Source organism: Myotis yumanensis, unplaced genomic scaffold (assembly GCF_028538775.1).
Source record: "Myotis yumanensis isolate MYYU_CA2020_CCGP unplaced genomic scaffold, mMyoYum1.0.hap1 SCAF_12, whole genome shotgun sequence".
In the NCBI taxonomy this organism is placed as follows: domain Eukaryota; kingdom Metazoa; phylum Chordata; class Mammalia; order Chiroptera; family Vespertilionidae; genus Myotis; species Myotis yumanensis.
The window spans coordinates 2,308,643-2,325,787 of NW_027223763.1; the positions used below are offsets into that span (position 1 = coordinate 2,308,643).

The 17,145-nt window shown below is 65.8% G+C and overlaps 2 protein-coding genes across 2 annotated transcripts; one reads left to right on the forward strand and one right to left on the reverse strand.

Moving 5' to 3' along the window:
• Positions 1–284: 284 nt before the first annotated feature.
• SLC2A6 (solute carrier family 2 member 6) lies at positions 285–7,219 on the forward strand. The gene is made up of 10 exons (XM_070429995.1): positions 285–415; positions 893–1,055; positions 1,907–2,113; positions 2,664–2,763; positions 3,301–3,512; positions 3,904–4,056; positions 4,672–4,780; positions 5,150–5,335; positions 5,518–5,663; positions 6,470–7,219. Exons 1-10 carry the CDS (start codon positions 324–326, stop codon positions 6,623–6,625), a joined length of 1,524 nt encoding a protein of 507 aa, XP_070286096.1. The 5' UTR covers positions 285–323; the 3' UTR covers positions 6,626–7,219.
• A 2,097-nt stretch (positions 7,220–9,316) lies between these two features.
• CACFD1 (calcium channel flower domain containing 1) lies at positions 9,317–17,040 on the reverse strand. Its single transcript, XM_070429996.1, has 5 exons — positions 16,905–17,040; positions 14,407–14,479; positions 13,120–13,245; positions 9,989–10,096; positions 9,317–9,493 (listed from the first exon to the last, which is right to left on the reverse strand). Exons 1-5 carry the CDS (start codon positions 17,023–17,025, stop codon positions 9,403–9,405), a joined length of 519 nt encoding a protein of 172 aa, XP_070286097.1. The 5' UTR covers positions 17,026–17,040; the 3' UTR covers positions 9,317–9,402.
• Between the last annotated feature and the right edge of the window lie 105 nt (positions 17,041–17,145).

Genomic DNA, 17,145 nt, shown 5'->3' on the forward strand with positions numbered 1-17,145 from the left:
CCCCCGGGGGGGGGGGGGGGAGGTCCCCATCCCCAGGGCCTCCCGGGGCACACGAAGCGCGGACCGCGCCCCGGGAAAGCCCGGCCGCCCTAGTCCAGCCCTGCACCCGCACCCCGCACCCAGGCCGCGCCGGGAAAGCCCGCCGCGCTCCGCACCCGAGCATCCTCACCCTCGCGGCCGCCCATTGGCCGGCGCCGGCTCTGCAGGGCCGCCCCGTAGCCAATGGCGGCCGGGGGCGGGGCTGCGGGCTCGGCCGGATGCTCCCGCCGCGGCGGCCAGACGCTCCCCGCGGTCGGCAGCGCAGGTGACAGCAGTTGCCGGCCATGCAGGAGCCCCTGCTGGGAGCCGAGGGCGCGGACTATGACACGTTCCCCGAGAAGCCGGCCCCGTCGCCCGGGGAGAGGACGCGGGTCGGGTGAGCGTGGCGGGCAGGGGCTGCGGCGGGGGCTGGTTTCCGCCTGGGGCCTCCTCTGACCCTGGGAGCGGCCGCCGGGGGCCAGGAGTCCCCCAGGTGGTCCCGCCTAAGGAGCTGGCGGTGTCTCCCTCCCCCACGGGCCCCGGGACCGGGCCCTCCCCGCCGCTGGCACCGACAGCGGGACAGGCCCAGAGAGGGCTAAGGGCTTGCCTAAGGTCGCACAGCGGCCGGGGTGGCAGAGCTAAGAGCAGAAACCAGACGTGGCTCAGCCACAGCCGCGGGCGTGGGGTCTTCCCTAGGGAGCTGGCAGTCAGACCGGGGCGCGGGGGGGGGGGGGGGGGGTGCCCGTCTGACTGGCCGGGACCAGCCCTCCCCAGCGCTGCCCTCTGCGTGGACGCCCATTGTACTCAGCACAGGCAGCGGTTGGGAAGGGGGGACTCACAGCCCCAACCTCTCTGCCCCCCGCGCTGCCACCAGCGCCCTGCAGAACAAGTGGGTGTTCCTGGCCACCTTCTCGGCCGTGCTGGGCAACTTCAGCTTCGGCTACGCCCTGGTCTACACGTCCCCGGTCATCCCGGCCCTGGAGCGCTCCCTGGATCCAAACCTGAGTCTGACCAAAACCCAGGCCTCCTGGTTCGGGGTAAGGGCCGCACTTTGAGCTCCTAGAGGCGGGGCAGGGGGTGGAGGGACCCCCTGGGCTCTGTCCCCAGCTAGGGACCCCCTGACACTCAGCCTTAGAGCCCCTCCAGGGCCCTGGTCAGGCCTTTGCCACACCCTCCAGGCTGGGGGTGGAGGGAGTGATGCCCAGTGGTGCCTCTAAAATAAAAGGAGGAAGTGAGACAGTGGAGAAGGCGTGGGAAGGGCAGGTGGGGAGGCGGCCCTTAAAGTCCCCACCCTGTGGGTTGAGGGCTCCCAGACCCCACCCCCTCGGAGCTGGGCTGTCACAGCAGGGCAGACAGCACATTCGCTAAGATAGCACATCCATGGGGTACGGAGCCACCTACTATGTGCCAGGTGCATGCTGGGCACTTGCCCTGAGAGCTGGTCGACTCCAGGGCAACCCCCTGAGGGGGCTGCCATCACTCTCCCCATCATGAGCGAAGAAGCTCGGACAGACTGAGCAGCAGACTGAGTGCCCGCCTCACTGACCGGGCCCCACTCACTGTGCTTAGGGGGAACCCAAGGACCCCCGAACCTTAAAATCCCAGGGGCTTCCGACCCAGAACCCTCCTGTCTGCTCCATTCCAGTTTTAGACATTGACACGCCCGGCTGGACGGCACCGCTGTGGCCCGTGCCCCCTCCTCCCCAGAGCAGGGCTCCCTGAGGTGGGCTCCTAGCAAATGGCCGTCCACACGCTGCTTGTGCGCCTCTGGCGACGGGAGGCTCACTGCCCTTCAGGGCCTGAGTCCCGCAGAAGCAGCGGTTTCTGGGCCCCGATTCGGGGGGGGGGGGGTGCGGTGCCCAACCACGCCTGCCCGCCTTCTCTCCAGTCCGTGTTCACCTTGGGCGCCGCGGCCGGGGGCCTCAGTGCCATGGTCCTCAACGACCTGCTGGGCCGGAAGCTAAGCATCATGTTCTCGGCGGTGCCCTCGGTGGCCGGCTACGCGCTCATGGCGGGCGCCCGTGCCTTCTGGATGCTGCTGCTGGGCAGGACCCTGACGGGCTTCGCGGGAGGGCTCACGGCTGCCTGCATCCCGGTAAGGCCGGGCGGGCCCCAGGCCCCCTCGCAGCCCCGTGTTGTGCCGAGCACCGGCTGACAAGGGCTCCCAGCCGGCCTCCAGCCCCCCCCGCCCCCCGTCAATGGGGATGTGTTTGCAGCTCATTCAGGGCCCTCTGTCCTCATGTCCCCAGCTTCCCCCACTCGGACTCCCAAAACTTCCTACCCTGTTTCCTGACAGTCAGACAAGTTACTCAATTAGAGAAAATCTACATTGAGCAACAGGGAGGAAAGGGAAGTCCCTGCCCTGGCCCCCAAGTCTTACCCACCACTCCCTACACACCCACTAGGGGCTGGGCCCGCCCAGCAGGGGAGCAGAGACGGGATCTCACACTCCCCGTTTCAGAGCCGAGTGCTTCTGCCCCCCTGACAGTTAGGGAAACTGAGGCCCAGGGGAGGTCATGAGGTGAGTCACGATCATGACGAGGGACCCACCGGAAACCCCACCCCCCCTCTTTGCAAAGATCGCCACCGCGGCTGCCTGGGCCAGACCTGCGTCCTCACCACAGGCCGGGTGGGGGGTCTTGCAGGTGTACCTGTCAGAGATTGCTCCGCCCGGCGTCCGCGGGGCTCTGGGGTCCACGCCCCAGCTCATGGCCGTGTTCGGGTCGCTGTCTCTCTATGCGCTTGGTAAGACAAGCGCTCCGCACCTCCTTGTGCAGGATGGGGAGGGGGGGCCTGAGCCGATGTGGGAAGGGAAGCGATGTGCCCCCAGATGAGCTGCAGGCTGGGAGGGGAGACACCTGGCTCCCCGGCCGCACCGCACAGTGTACCCCAGGCAGCTCCCTGCCCCTCTGGTCACCAGACCCCCCCTACCTGGGCGGGGGCAGCTCTGGGCCAGCAGTCTCGGTGGGAGATCCACATAGAAGGGGGATCAGGGCAGCCGGCTGAGGCCAGGAAGGGGTGGGGGTGGAGGCCCGGCTCTTGCTTGCTCAGGCCACCCCTCCATCGCCCCGCTGTGGCCTTGAGACCCTGCAGGGCCCTGGGTCAGGGGCCAGGCCGTCCCTGGGGCCCCTCCTGGTCTAGAACACAGAGGCCTGGGCTGATGGGGCAGATGCCCATAGGAGGTGGCGCTGGGAGTAGCCTTGAGGGCAGGTGAGGTTGCTCGGAGCCCAGGGGAGCGGCTCCGCGTCCAGCCGGACCCCAGCTCCTCCCTCCTCCCCGCAGGCCTCCTGCTGCCGTGGCGCTGGCTGGCCGTGGCCGGGGAGGGGCCCGTGGTCCTCATGATCCTACTGCTCAGCTTCATGCCCAACTCGCCGCGCTTCCTGCTGTCCCGGGGCCGCGACGCCGAGGCCCTGCAGGCGCTGGCCTGGCTGCGTGGGGCCCAGGCCGACATCCGCTGGGAGTTCCAGCAGATCCAGGACAACGTGCAGAGACAGGTGCGGGGAGGAGGGGGGGGGGCGGTGGGAGGGGGCCCCACCCCACACCCACCTCTGGCGCCCACAGCCGTGTGGCCACGGCCTCTCTGAGCCTGGCTGGCTTTTCCCGGAATCTGGGTTACCAGTGTTCCCGCCTCCACCTGACCCGGAGCCCACGCTCGTGCAGGGGATGCCTAGGGACGCGGAGAGCCTGCACGCAGGCGTCTGCCCTGACCCACCGCTGGTCCAGGAGCCAGGGGTCCGGGCAGGGGTCCCCCAGCCTGCCCCCTGGCCTGGGTTGTTTCCCCGAGGAGGGAAGCAGGGAGTCCCCCCCCCAGCTCCATGCAGCCCAGGGCAGGCGGCACCGCTGGAGGGGCTGGCCCTGCCCCCTGAGCAGCGCTTGTGTCTCCAGAGCAGCCGCATGTCATGGGCCGAGGCCCGGGACCCCCACATGTACCGCCCCATCGCCATCGCCGTGCTCATGCGCTTCCTGCAGCAGCTGACGGGCATCACGCCCGTGCTGGTCTACCTGCAGCCCATCTTCACCCGCACTGCCGTCCTGCTGGTGAGCACGGCCCAGCGCCCCCACCTGGCGCCCGCTCGCCCCACCTAGACCTGCAGTGCTGCATGTGGGCTCGCGTGCAGGCGGAGGCCCCCTGGGCTGGTAACTGATTCCGTGCACACACCCGTTCTCAGAGTAACGTTTGCGAGCAGAGCTTACAGGTTTAAAGAAGGGTCCCGGATGACGGAGAAAACCAGTGTCAGGGCTGTGCAGACTTCTGGGCATGGAGCACAGGCTCACAGTGTCCGCCTCTGGCCTCGGGGCCACGTGCCCCAGGCCCAGGCGGCCTCTGCAGAGGGAGATAACAGATGCCGGGCTTCACTGCCGGCCCGGGCGCAGAGGGCGATGAGGTCTGAAGATTAGTGAAGCCAGTCCCCCCGGCATTGTCCCGCCTGGGTCCTGCGCCCCTGCCCGGGAGGCCCCCTGCCCGGGAGGCCCCCAGGCCAGGGCGGGGGCCAGAGAAAGGGCCTGGCACATAGTAGGTGCTCAGCGGCTCCATGCTCCCAGGAGCTGGGGTCAGGGCGTGGGGCCTGAGCACCCTGAGTGCCTTGGGGGGGAGAGGGGCGGTGGGGCAGGAAAGCAGGCCGGGTTCCTCAGCCCATGGCCTCCTCCCTGCAGCCCCCGCAGGATGACGCCGCCATTGTGGGCGCCGTGAGGCTCTTTGCGGTGATGATCGCGGCCCTCACCATGGACCGGGCCGGCCGCAAGGTCCTGCTCTTCGTCTCAGGTGAGCCCCCACCCCCGCCGGCAGCTGCCAGGGGTTGTGCCCCACAAGGTGGGAGCCCTGTGGCTGGGCTCCAGGGGCTTGGGTGGGACCTGCCCTCGTGGCCGCTGCCTCACACCCGGGCACAGGGCCTGGCACGCACCTGCTGCCCCAGAGGTCTGCTGGGCTCCTGGGAGCGAACAGCCCGCTGGCACAGCGTGTGGGTGTGGTGGACGCCCAAACACGGGGAGCTGCCAGTCTGGAAGTGACCAGTCCCCGTGGGCTGTGATGGCGCCGGAGGAGGTGGGGCCACAGGGGTGGCTCCGTGGAAGGGGCTCCCAGGAGCCGCGGCTCAGAGGGTCCTGGCCCCGAGGGCCACCGGTCCGCCCACAGCCTCCATCATGTTTGCTGCTAACATGACACTGGGGCTGTACATCCACTTCGGCCCCAAGCCTGTGGCCCCCAACAACACCGTGGGCCTCGAGAGCGTGCCCTTGGGGGGCGCAGAGCAGCCCCTGGCCACACCCACCAGCTTCCTCACCCTGGTGCCCCTGCTGGCCACCATGCTCTTCATCACGGGTAGGTGTGGCGGTTGGGGCTGGGGGCTGCCGGCCCGGGAGGGAGGGCTGTCATGGGGGTGGGGTCGGGGGGGGGGGGTGGCTGTGTCGTGGGCAGGGCACTGCTGTCCTGGGTGGTCGGGTGGCTGGGGAGGGGTCTCTCAGCAGCTCAGGCCTGAGCTGTCCCCCTGCCCCCCTGCACAGGCTACGCCATGGGCTGGGGGCCCATCACGTGGCTCCTCATGTCTGAGATCCTGCCGCTGCGGGCTCGCGGCGTGGCCTCGGGGCTCTGCGTGCTGGTCAGCTGGCTGACCGCCTTCGCCCTCACCAAGTCCTTCCTGCTGGTGGTGGTGAGTGCCCCTGCCGGGGGCTGTGCTGAGGGCTTCTCCGCCGCACCCTCCAAGAGCAGCGCCCGCGCCTCCACACTGCGGCCCACGTGGCAGGGACAGCTAACGGTCGGGACAGAGGACAGTGGGCTGGGAGCTGTGCTGGAAAGTCAGCTGACCTCCCGCCAGGAAGCCACACCCACTCGCTCTGTCACCCTCCGGGGCCGCTGGGCCTGTCTGAGCAGTCTGAGTCTCAGCAGTGTGCCCTCCTGGCCAGCCACACGTGGCATCCTGCATGCCACACACAGGACGCCCACCTGGCTTAACCCCCCCATGGGTTCCCAGCCGGGCAGGCCCTGATGCCAGTGGAATCTGAGCCCCAGCAGAGTCTGATGGGGCAGCTCTGGTGGTGCTACCCAGGGCCAGGCAGGGCTGGGCCCAGAATGGGTGAGAGGGCTGGGAGGCAGGTGTGCCAGCCCCGGCAGAGGCATAGATGGGCACAGGGCAGGAAGGGAGGCTGGGGCCCAGGAGCGCAGGCGCAAGCTCCCAGGCTTCCTGCAGGCAGGGGCATGAGCAGCTGAGACGAATAAGAGTGGCACTGGGTGGGGAGGGGTGCCGGGGTGAGGCTGAGGCCAGAGGGCCCGGGCGGGAAAGACATCCCAGGCCCGCACAGAGGCCCTAGAACTCAGGCTGCGGGCAGGGGGGAGCCCCAGGTATCTGAGCGAAGAGCAGGTGGAGGCCCCCAAGGTGGCGAAGGTGAGCAGGGCAGGAAGCTCACGCGGGGGTGGAGGGTCCTCGGTGCCGTGTGACCGGCCCCTCTCCGCCCCCAGAACGCCTTCGGCCTGCAGGTGCCTTTCTTCTTCTTCGCCGCCATCTGCTTGCTGAACCTGGTGTTCACCGGCTGCTGCGTGCCCGAGACCAAGGGCCGCTCGCTGGAGCAGATCGAGTCCTTCTTCCGGACCGGGAGGAGGTCCTTCCTGCAGTAGGTCAGCGCCCCGCCTGGGGCCGCACCCTGGCGGCCAGGCCTTCATGTCGGCCACCAACCGGAACCCCGAGTCCAGGAGGGAGCAACCTGCCACCAGCCGGAGACAGCACGGCCGGCAGCACTGATCCCCAGGGCGCGCCTCCTGGCACCCGACAGCCAGCAGCACCGGCCGCCCTCGGCCCAGCACAGCAGCCATGGCCACCCACACATCGGCCAGGACCCGCCGGCAGAGGAGGCAGCCATGCACTGCAGGGGAGCACCACCCAGGACTGGGGCCTCAGGCCACATTGGGCAACCTCAGGCCGAGTTGCCTACCCACCCACGGAGGCCACGATGAGGACAGACGGCTGGAGGCAGAGGAGTGGCTCCGAGCACCTGGCTGCCACCCAGCACCTGGGCATGGGCAGGAGGGCAGAAAGCTGCACCCGAGGGCTGGGCGACACCACGGGCAGCGCTCCGCACTCCCGCAAGCCAGGGCACTGGACCCAGCACAAACACTAACTCCGCACCGTCCCGACGCCTGGGAACCGAGGGCCTGGAGTGCTCGTCTGCAAACCGTGTGCCCACTTATGAAAATAAAGAAATTGAGCTGTGACCCTGCCGTGAAAGAGCCCTGGTGGGGGAGCCCCCTACAGCCAGGTTAGACATTTTCAGCCAAGGTTGCCAGGGCCTGTGGTCCCAGGTGGGCCCCCTTATGCCCCCCCTCCCCCACCTGTCCACAATGAGGCAGAGGCTGGAGTCAGCCCTGCCCTCCAGGCTCCCGCACTTCCAGCCGTGGGGCCTCGGGCCAGCAGCTGGCGGCACAGCCGTCCGGATGAAGGGCAGCTGTTCCCAGAGCCAGAGCATCCCTGGGGTCCAGGCATCCCTCCCGCTCACTTAAGGCAGAGCGAGCGAGCAAGCGAGCATACAAACTGCCACCAGGCTTTATTGCTCCAAAGTCAAGGTAAACAGAGAAAGTGAGAGCCAGAAGGCATTCCAGACATGGGAGGTGGGCGTGGGCCCTGTGGCTCTGGACAGAGGTTCCTTGCAGGCAGGACTCCCCGGGAGACAGGTCACGGGCTCCAGGACCACTCGTCAGACTCACTGGGAACCTTGGGCCAGTGCCTGCCTGCTCTGGCCTGTGACGGAGGGGCTGGAGGGCCCTGCCGAATCTCCCAGCTCTACAGCCGGCCCAGCACCCACCCAGCTGCCCACAGGGCACAGGTGCAGCCTCCGTTGCCACACGCAGCCAACTCTCCTCCCCCAGCGCGGGCCATCGGCGAGCTCCCTGCACCAACAGGAAGCGGGCAGGAGTGACACCAACCCCTTCCTGGATCAGGAGCCCAGAGGGCGAGCGGCTGCTGCTCCTCCTGGGAGGTAGACAGGTCTTATTCACGGCACACGTGGAGAAAACACACACGCACATGCACACGCACACGGCACACACACCACCAGTCCGGAGGCCTGGGCCACAGCCCTGAGGAGGGCGGGCCCAGAGGAGCCTGAAGGCACGTGTCCACCGCACAGGGCGCTGGGCTCGGCCCTGCCAGGCTCCTGGAGGGCCGCTGGGGAACGCTGCTGACCGGGGACCAGGGACGTGTCCCTGGGGCAGGGCTGCCACACCCTGAAAGGCCCCTCTGGGAAGCCAAGAGCCGGGCACTGCCCTGGGCTGGGAGCCAGAACAGGCCCAGCGTGGGGCCCGGGGGCTGGGAGGAGGAGCAGGAGTGGGCCCTTGACAGCGCATTCTCCACACCTGCCCATCCTGCCGGGTGCAGCCAGGCCCTGGCAGACAAGCCTAATAGCTGAAGGCCAGCCGGGCAATCAGAGTGGCCAGTGGGCACGGCCACGGGCAGAGGAAGTGACGATGTGGAAGGAGCCTGCAGGAAACCAGCGCTCAGGTCCCCAAAGGGCCACTCCCTGGGCACCAGCTCTCACAAGGCTGGGGCAGGCCGGCAGGGATACCAAGGTGGGGCAAGCTCAGGCCTGCAGACAGGGCAGGACCCCACTTCCTTAGCACCAGGGGGCGGGGAGGGGAGAGCCTGGGCTCAGGCCAGGCCGTGGGCCGCATCCTGAAGCAGTCTGTCCGAGGCCCAGGGAACTGGCGGAGGCACCAGTCCCACCAGTTGTCCTGCTGCTGCCGAGGCTGCTGTGCCAGGTGCGCCAGGAGCATCGTGGCCGCCCTGCGGGCTGCCATGGAGGAGCGTGGCTGGGGCCGTGGGCAGCAGCAGATAGCCCTCCACCGCTGCTCTGCCCTGAAGGCCGGTGGACAGAGGTGGCCCAGCCTCTGGGAGGCCTCCTGCCTGGAGAGCAGAGAGGAGGCTCACTCGGCTGTGGCCCGGCCTCTGACCGGGAGACGGGACCAGGGCCGCAAGGGAAGCTCCTCCAGGCTTCCCGGGCCCCACGGTTCTGCCAGCCGTGACCGTCCACCCAAGGCCTGCTTCCGGCCACGCAGGCCGCCGTGGGGCCACGAGGGCTGTTGGCGCAGAGCCCAGGTCCTATGGCCTGGCTCACCAAGGCTGGCGATGCCCATGTCCTTGCTGCTGGGCAAGGCCCACAGAGCCCTCACCCCAGCATCAGCTCAGGGCCAGGAGATGCCAAACTGGGAAGAGGGGCAGACAGGGCTCCAGTGTGGGGACAGGTGCAGAGAAGCTGATGGGAGCTTGGCAAAGGCTCCTCCTCAGGGTCAATGCCTCCTCCTCCAGGCTGTCCCCCAGGGCCAATACTTCCGGGCCTGTCCTCTTGAACTTGCTCACGCAGAACCCGAGGAGTGAGAGGGTGGGGAGGTCCCCTGGACCCGCGTCACAGCTCCCCCTCCAGGGTCTCTGCGAGCTTCTCCTCGTCAGCCTGCTGCTTCTGCTGCTGAATCCGGGCGTAGGAAATGGCGTCACCCCTGGGGAGACAGCAAGGCAGGGTCACAGCAGGGACAGGCCCCAGGCACACGGCCCTCCCAGCCACTACCTGGTTCCCGGCCAGCAACCTCGCCATGACCTGCAGGCACAGCCTACCGGGTCTTCGGTTTCCTCAGAGAGCTTGGTGCTCGATGGCAAGCGCGTCCTGTCACCTCTAACAGTGGCGCAGGCTGCCTGGATGCCAGGCTGGGGGTGGCACCTGCCAGTGCGGGGGGCCTGCATGGGGAGGCTCTCACGAGCCCTGTCCACCATCCCAGCCACAGGCTGACGAGGCGAGACTGACCACCAAGCGGCCTCACAGATCCTGCTCATTCCCTGGAGCTGAACACCCTGAAGATGCTGACGGGTCACTGACCACCTCTGTGCCTCAGTTTCCACAACTGGATACCAAGGGCCTCTGTCAGACCCTCCTCACTGAGACTTGGGGGGCAGGAAGGAGACCCCCCGGCCCAGGGGGCTGGGACGGGCGGACGCACTTTTTGCCCAGGGCAGAGAGTCCGTACAGCACGCCGGTGGCGAAGGCGACAGCGTTGCCCAGCAGAGTGGTCAGGGTCAGGCTGATGATGATGGGGACGACGGCCATCCTGAGGGAGAGGCAGAGGTCACGGGGCGTGCCCCACCTGCAGCCGCCACCCACCTCCAGGCTCCCCCTTCCACCCAGCCCCTCCCTGACCACCAGGTACAGGAGGGTTCCCAGAAACCAGCTGGGACAGAGGTTCACAGCTGGGCTTCCTAAGTCCTCCAGTGCCCATGACCTTGTCTGCCCAATTCTGGGTGTCATCGGATTTGTGAAAAGGTCTGTGACCCAAAAAGGGCTAAGACAGCACTGAGATGGTCCAACCCCCGCCGGTTCATAGAAACAGGCGACCAGGAAACCTCTCATCTGTTCAGTCCCTTACGGCTCTGTGCCTGTGGGTCCTGTGCCTGTGGGTTCTGTGCCTGTGGGTCCTGTGCCTGTGGGTCCTGTGCCTGTGGGTTCTATGCCTGTGGGCTGTGACGGTGGCTCTGTGCCTGTGGGTTCTGTGCCTGTAGGTTCTATGCCTGTGGGCTGTGACAGTGGCTCTGTGACAGTGGCTCTGTGACGGTGGCTCTGTGCCTGTGGGTTCTGTGCCTGTGGGCTGTGATGGTGGCTCTGTGACAGTAGGAAGCTTGCTTAACTTCTCTTAGGCTCAGTCTCTACTGTGGGTGGGAATCAACACTCTGAGGCTTTGCGTGTGACTGAGCGAGGGAGGGCCAGGCATGTGCGGGAGTTCACACACCGCCTGGGACAGAGGCACTAATTAAATGCGGGCCCCTGGCAGCACAGGACAGCCTGCCATAGGTCAACAAGGAAGAGCCAAAGGTGGAACCCCACGAGGCATGGGGCTCATTGCCAGGTTCCGGCACAGGCAGCTCACTGGCTCTGTCCTCTCTGGTCCCACATACAGCTTGGCACCACCTGGCGGCAGGTGTCCCCTTGGGCTTAAGTATCCGCTGGGCTGAGCCTTGATGGTGGGATTAACTCGGCCAGGAAAACTCTGAGAAACGTGTGGGGACTTGGACTAGCATGCTGTCCTGCCACTTCCTGGATGAGGCTGCCCACGCTCCCAGGCATGCGCCCCGGCCTCCCCCTGCCCACAGTGTGACGCACAGCCCTCTGGCCACACGGGGGAGGAGAACGGGGCCCGACCTGACTTCACCGGGAATTCCAATCTGGCTGCCACGTGACATGACGTCCTACTGGGCAGCTGACCCCTGCACCACACGGTTTGAACTGCATAGGTCCACGCGTGTGCAGACCTTTTCAATAAATGTGCACAGCACTGTAAATGCATTTACATGTATTTTATTTCCTTCCTTACGATTTTTTAAGGTATGTTTATTGATTTCAGGGAGGAAGGAAGAGGGAGAGAGAGATAGAAACACCAATGATGAGAGCGAATCATGGATCGGCTGCCTCCTGCACGCCCCGACTGGGGATCAAGCCTGCAACCCGGGCATCTGCCCTGACCGGGAAGCTAACTGAAACCTCCTGGTTCATGAGTCAATGCTCAACCACTGAACCACACTGGCCGGGCATCTTCCTTACGATTGTAATGTTTCTCTTCTCCAGCCTACTTTATTGTGAGAATACAGTATATGATACCTACCTATGTGTCAACCCACTGCTTATGTTGCCGATGAGGCTTCTTTTAGTCAACAGCAGGCTATTAACACTTCCGTTTTCAGGGGGTGTGACTGCATGGGGTTGGCACCCCTAACCCCTGCGTTCTTCAAGGGCCAAGTATAGTTACAAAATTTCTAAGTGATAAAGGAATAACAGAAACTACAACAACAACAGAAAGACCACAGGGGAAAAATCTGTCAGAATAAAATTAAAGGCAAACAACAGACTAGAAAAACATTTGCAGGAAATCTGACAAAGGATTAAGAAATCTTTAATATAGAGACACATACTAAGATGCCAATAGGTAAAAAGTAAAGTGGACCATTTTCCCAAAAGAAAAATGCGATCCTGGAAAAATATTTCGCCTCAGATGACAGACAGAATGTGGACATGGTGCAGCGCATGGTGGGTGGACGGGGAAACCAGGCACCCTCCTCTGTGCAAAGCAACCCAGTCCCCCCGAGACCTTCTAACCCAGCCCACCCTCCGACCCAGTGACCCCACACCTGGGCATGCGTCTGAGGCCTCATCTTACACACAGGAAGTTTTAGTGAAGGTCAAAGGGCGCATGCCCTGCTGAAGAAATAACCCTATTGGTAAAGGTGACCTTGGGGAGTCCCTGTGGTGATTCTGAGAATGTTTATGTCATAATGTTTAATTTTACAGGAATCGGTTTAGGAACAGGTTTACTTCTATCGGTTACAGCTGTAAGAGGCAGGGTTAGCGCCACGCCTGAAGACACAGAGACACGCATCACAATGTCAACGGGGAGCAGGGCTTGGACAACAATTTCCTATTTTAACGAATACGTATGACTGCTGACGTTTAAAGAGTAAAGATCCGGGCCAAGGGCGCGGAGACGCAGTGTTCCGTGACCCTGTGTTTAGATTCGGGGCAGATGGCTCCGGGACGGGACTCACATCGGAGCTCAGTCCCAAATGCTGGGCTCCCGGGGAAGGAACCCTGGAAACAGGCACCTCGCATCTAACCCCAAAGGCAAGCGAGAAAGTAAAAACCTGCAGCTGCTGCTGCCAGAGGCTGTGGAGAGCTGGGGCTCGGGGCGCTGTGCTAGAAGCTTCTGCATATTAAACACGCCTGTAGTCAGCGCCTCTCAGGGCTCGGCCCGAGCACCATGCTGAGTGGTCAGAGGCGCGTCTGGAGCGTGTTCTCTGTCTGCATCTCCCCTCGCGCCGGGCGTCCGGCTCGGGAAAGGCTGCGCAGACACCGGCACAAATGTACCCGAATGCGTTTCAGGATCCCAACTGACGGGCCCTTTCTCTGCTACACACCAAGCGGGACCGTGTATGACCGGGCGGCGGGTCCCATCCTGTATCAGCGACCATGATGCCCACGAAGGAATCCCAGGTGAAACCTCCCCCGAGCGACCGGGGGCGCCTGACCCCACCCTCAGGTCACTGCCGGGCAGCGTTTGGGGAGCATGCCAGGGCCCGCAGCCCTCACCCGCAGTAGAAGACGGCCTTCTGCCAGGAGCGCAGCTGGTCCACCTTCGCCGCCACCGTGTTGGCGAACTCGATGAATGGACAGCAGAAGGGCACCTCGCAGAGCAGCAGGACGAAGGCATTCGTGCTGGAGGCAGGGAGGGAGCGTGGGCTGACCGCTGGGCCCCGACAACGTCTCAGCACTCCCCATCCCGTGCCCCTAACTGAACTGAATGCCCGAGGCGAGAATCTGGGTCTCCCCTTGATCCAGGCCGGGGACAGCTCGGCCTTAGCGCAGCCCATGTCCAGGCTGGGACAGCTCAGCCATAGCGCAGCCCGTGTCCAGGCTGGGACAGCTCAGCCATAGCGCAGCCCGTGTCCAGGCTGGGACAGCTCGGCCTTAGCGCAGCCCGTGTCCAGGCTGGAACAGCTCGGCCATGGGGGCTGAGGGTGCACGCTCAGTCTTCGTGTTCTCTGTGGCTGGGTCAGACACAGACCCTGGACCCTTCCATTCACCTCCAGGCCTGAGGAAAGTCCCTGGGTCCCCTCATTTGGCAGAAACACAGGCTCAGGGCACCCCAAAGCCACCCACCCCCCCCAGAGCAGGAACTCTCTGCACAGCTCACACTGCTCTCACCCCCAACCTCCCACACGGCCAGGCCTCCCAGCGTGGCCCTCCACAGCGCTCGGCCAACTCTTCTCTTCCAAGGGTCCAGGGCCTCTCCCCTGTCGGGCCTGACCTGTCGGGCCCCGTCCCCCTGCCTCGGCCAGCACAGCTCCAGGCTCCACCATCACAACCCAGGCCTCACCACTGCCTGAGCCCCCTGAGGGCGGGACATCTGCCCATCTCTGTGCTCCTCCCCCACCGCCCCACGTGGGCAGGGGCTGTGCTGGGTGCTCAGCCACTTCTCATTGTCTGGGGGTGTCAGATGCAGCCAGAGCTGCTCTGCCCAGTTCTCACCCCTCCCTTCCCTTCCCACGGGGCAGCTACCCTGGCAGGAGGTGGGCAAGGACTCATCGGGCATTCTAATGCCTGACCCTCGGAGCTGGACCGCCTGATCCCAGCACCTGTGAGACCCGTCAGAAACCTTCCTTCCCGCGTCGTGCACTGGCCAGGACGGCCTGGGGGCTCCCAGGGCGAGGCCCATGGCCGTGGACTTGGTGCCCGCGGAGTCTGATGTTGTAGACACTACACCCAACAAAGGCCGGGGTGGGCGTTGCAGGCCCGGCCCTGACAGGGCTCAGGAAAACCGAGGAGGAGGAGATGCGCACGGCGGCCCGAGCCCCGCAGGAAGGCGCGGCTACTCACATCATCCACACGCCCGCCGCGATGTTCAGAGGGTGGATGGTGATGCAGCTGAACAGGCCCGAGATGGCGCAGGCTTGAAAGCAAGAGACACGGCAGGATTAGCAGCGGGAAGGGATGGGGTCCACCGCGAAGGCCACCGGGGAGACGGTGTGTGACATCAGAATCTCTTCCGACCCCCCACTCCCAGGGGGCCCACGAGAAGTCCTCTGACTCAGGCAATGGCCTGGGTTTGGGCTGTGACAGGGCTGCCTCTGAGAACAGCAGGACAGGCAGGCCTGGGTCCCAGACTCTGACCTACACACCAGCCAGGGCCGTGGTTGGGTGTGTTCCCACCTCACAGGCCTGTTTTCTCTCCTGCACACAGGCCAGTCCCGTGTCCAGCCTGCCCACCCGGCACAGCAAGAGGGTGCATCCTCTTCTACCCTTGAAAGGGGCTTCTCGGGTGCCCCAAATGTGGAGCGTTGCCCACCCCTCCCCACTGCACCCTACGGGGCAGGGTCTGCCACACTCGCCCCCCTCCTCTCTCCACAGCCCGCAGGCCCAACTTCACCAAGAATGCCGGCAGCCTGGCAGGGACCCAGGCAGCACCATAGCTGGTGAGGCCTGCTGAGCAGCCAGCAGCACCAGGTCATTAAAGTTGCATCGCGCCTGTGCACCTGAGCCCGGCGCGGCTGGAATTCCAGTTTTCCCGTGTAACCCTATGCAGGCAGCAGGCGGGGGAGGAGGACCAGGCAGTGAGCCCAGCTGCAATGGGGCTGCCCTCGTGCCCGCAAGACCCCTAAATAACAGACGTACTTCCTGCCCACCAAAAGCATGCCGCGTGCACACTCAGGCCAGGTGCCCGGGGCCACGACGCCGAGCGTCCACAAGACAACACTGCTCTGTGCTCGTCAGCTATGCGCCCCCACCCCTAACCCCCAACCCCCTCCTCCCACCCCCATCTCACCTGCTGCCGTGGATGCTTCACCTTCAGCATCGACTCCACCCCCACTGTGCCACCAACAGCCAGCCTTGGGGAGGACCAGGTTTCAGCCCAGCCAGGAGCCCACCCCCCTCATCTGCCAGGGAAACAGCTCATCCAACTTGAGGGGATGGAACCTAAGGCCTGACCTCAAGCCCACCAGTCCCTTCTAGAGTCACAAACACGCTGGGCAGCAGGAAAGAGACCCGGGGACGCCTGTGACTTGGGGGAGGGCCGGGGCAGCGCAGTCCTAACCCTGTACCCGACTCCCCACCCCACCAGCTGGGAGGACTGTGGGACTGGAAGGGGGCGTTGGGAGTGTCCCTCTGGGAGATCTGACCAGGGCCTGCCCTGCCCGGACCCCAGCCTCTGTGCCAGGCTTCCGGCTCCTTCCTAAGACCTCCACTGTGCCCTCTCCCACCCCCTCATCCAGGGCCGAGGGAACAGGAAGAAGAGCAGACCATTCAAACAGAGGTGTATCTGCCTTTGGAAGACCTGCCAGCTGGTCTTTATTTTACTTCTGGAGCAGACTGCCTTCCTGTGGATGCTCTCTTGGGGGCTTGTGCTAAACCCGCCGGACTGTCCCGGACACCCGAGGTGAGGGGGGTGTGCCCTGAGGTCAGGGGGGGTGCCCTGAGGTCAGGGGGGGGTGCCCTGAGGTCAGGGGGGATGTGCCCCGAGGTCAGGGGGTGCCCTGAGGTCAGGGGGGTGCCCTGAGGTCAGGGGGGATGTGCCCCGAGGTCAGGGGGGTGTGCCCCGAGGTCAGGGGGGGTGCCCTGAGGTCAGGGGGGTGCCCTGAGGTCAGGGGGGGTGCCCTGAGGTCAGGGGGGATGTGCCCCGAGGTCAGGGGGGTGCCCTGAGGTCAGGGGGGATGTGCCCCGAGGTGAGGGGGGTGTGCCCCGAGGTCAGGGGGGGTGCCCTGAGGTCAGGGGGGTGCCCCAGATCACCCCGAGGTCAGGGGGGCGTGCCCCGCGGTGGTGGTGTGCCCGAGGTCAGGGGGGTGTGCCCTGAGGTCAGGGCTGGGGGGCAGGTGGGGAGAGGAAGGATGGGCGGGCAGAACTGCCCGAAGAGGGATCGCACTGGCCGCCTCCCTCAGCTCACTACCCGCCCGTCCTCTCCACCGCCCCGCTCGCAAACAACCTTCGCCCAAAGGTGAAGACGGCTGCGCCCCCACCCTCACCCAAGTCAACAGGTGGGGCCGCCTCGGGCCAGGCCAGCGGAGCTTCGCAAGCAGCCTCAAGGCGGACTCGGAGACGGGGCGGCGCGCTGTCCCCACGTGCCGGGGAGCGTCCAGCCCCGCGCTCCCGCCGAGCTCAGGTTCCCTCCTGGAAGGTCCCCAGAGCCGCCAGCCCAGCCGGAAACCCAGCAGCCCAGCCCGCGGCCGGTAACCATGGCAACCGCCCGGGCGCCGCTCTGCCACGCCCCCGCCCCGCGCAGGCCGCGCGTGCCCCGCAGACCCCCGCCCCCAGGCCCCGGGCCCGGAGGCGGGCGTGCGCAGTGAGCGGCGGGGCCGCCCCTCGCCCAGACCTGTACTCACAGATGGCCCCCAGCACCCCCGACAGGCGACACAGCCAGCGGTACCACCACGTCATGCCCTCCTCCTGCGCAGGCGGCGCGGAGTTGACGGACGTCGCTGAGGCCCCGTCGGAGCCGCTCATGGTGCCGTATCCGGCGCAGCCCACCGCCCTCACAAAGGGCTCTAGAGCCGGCCGCGTTGGCCAGCGCGCTGCCTTGTGGGAAGGCGGCCTTATTAGCATAGGGGGTGGGGCTTGCAGGTC

Coding starts and splice junctions, on each gene's coding strand:
- SLC2A6 (XM_070429995.1), top strand. CDS start 324: ATGCAGGAGCCCCTGCTGGGAGCCGAGGGCGCGGACTATGACACGTTC. Junction 416..892: donor GGGGAGAGGACGCGGGTCGG/GTGAGCGTGGCG, acceptor CGCTGCCACCAG/CGCCCTGCAGAACAAGTGGG. Junction 4,781..5,149: donor GGTCCTGCTCTTCGTCTCAG/GTGAGCCCCCAC, acceptor GTCCGCCCACAG/CCTCCATCATGTTTGCTGCT.
- CACFD1 (XM_070429996.1), bottom strand. CDS start 17,025: ATGAGCGGCTCCGACGGGGCCTCAGCGACGTCCGTCAACTCCGCGCCG. Junction 13,246..14,406: donor GCGGCGGGCGTGTGGATGAT/GTGAGTAGCCGC, acceptor CCCTGCCTCCAG/CACGAATGCCTTCGTCCTGC. Junction 10,097..13,119: donor AAGGCCGTCTTCTACTGCGG/GTGAGGGCTGCG, acceptor CCTCTCCCTCAG/GATGGCCGTCGTCCCCATCA.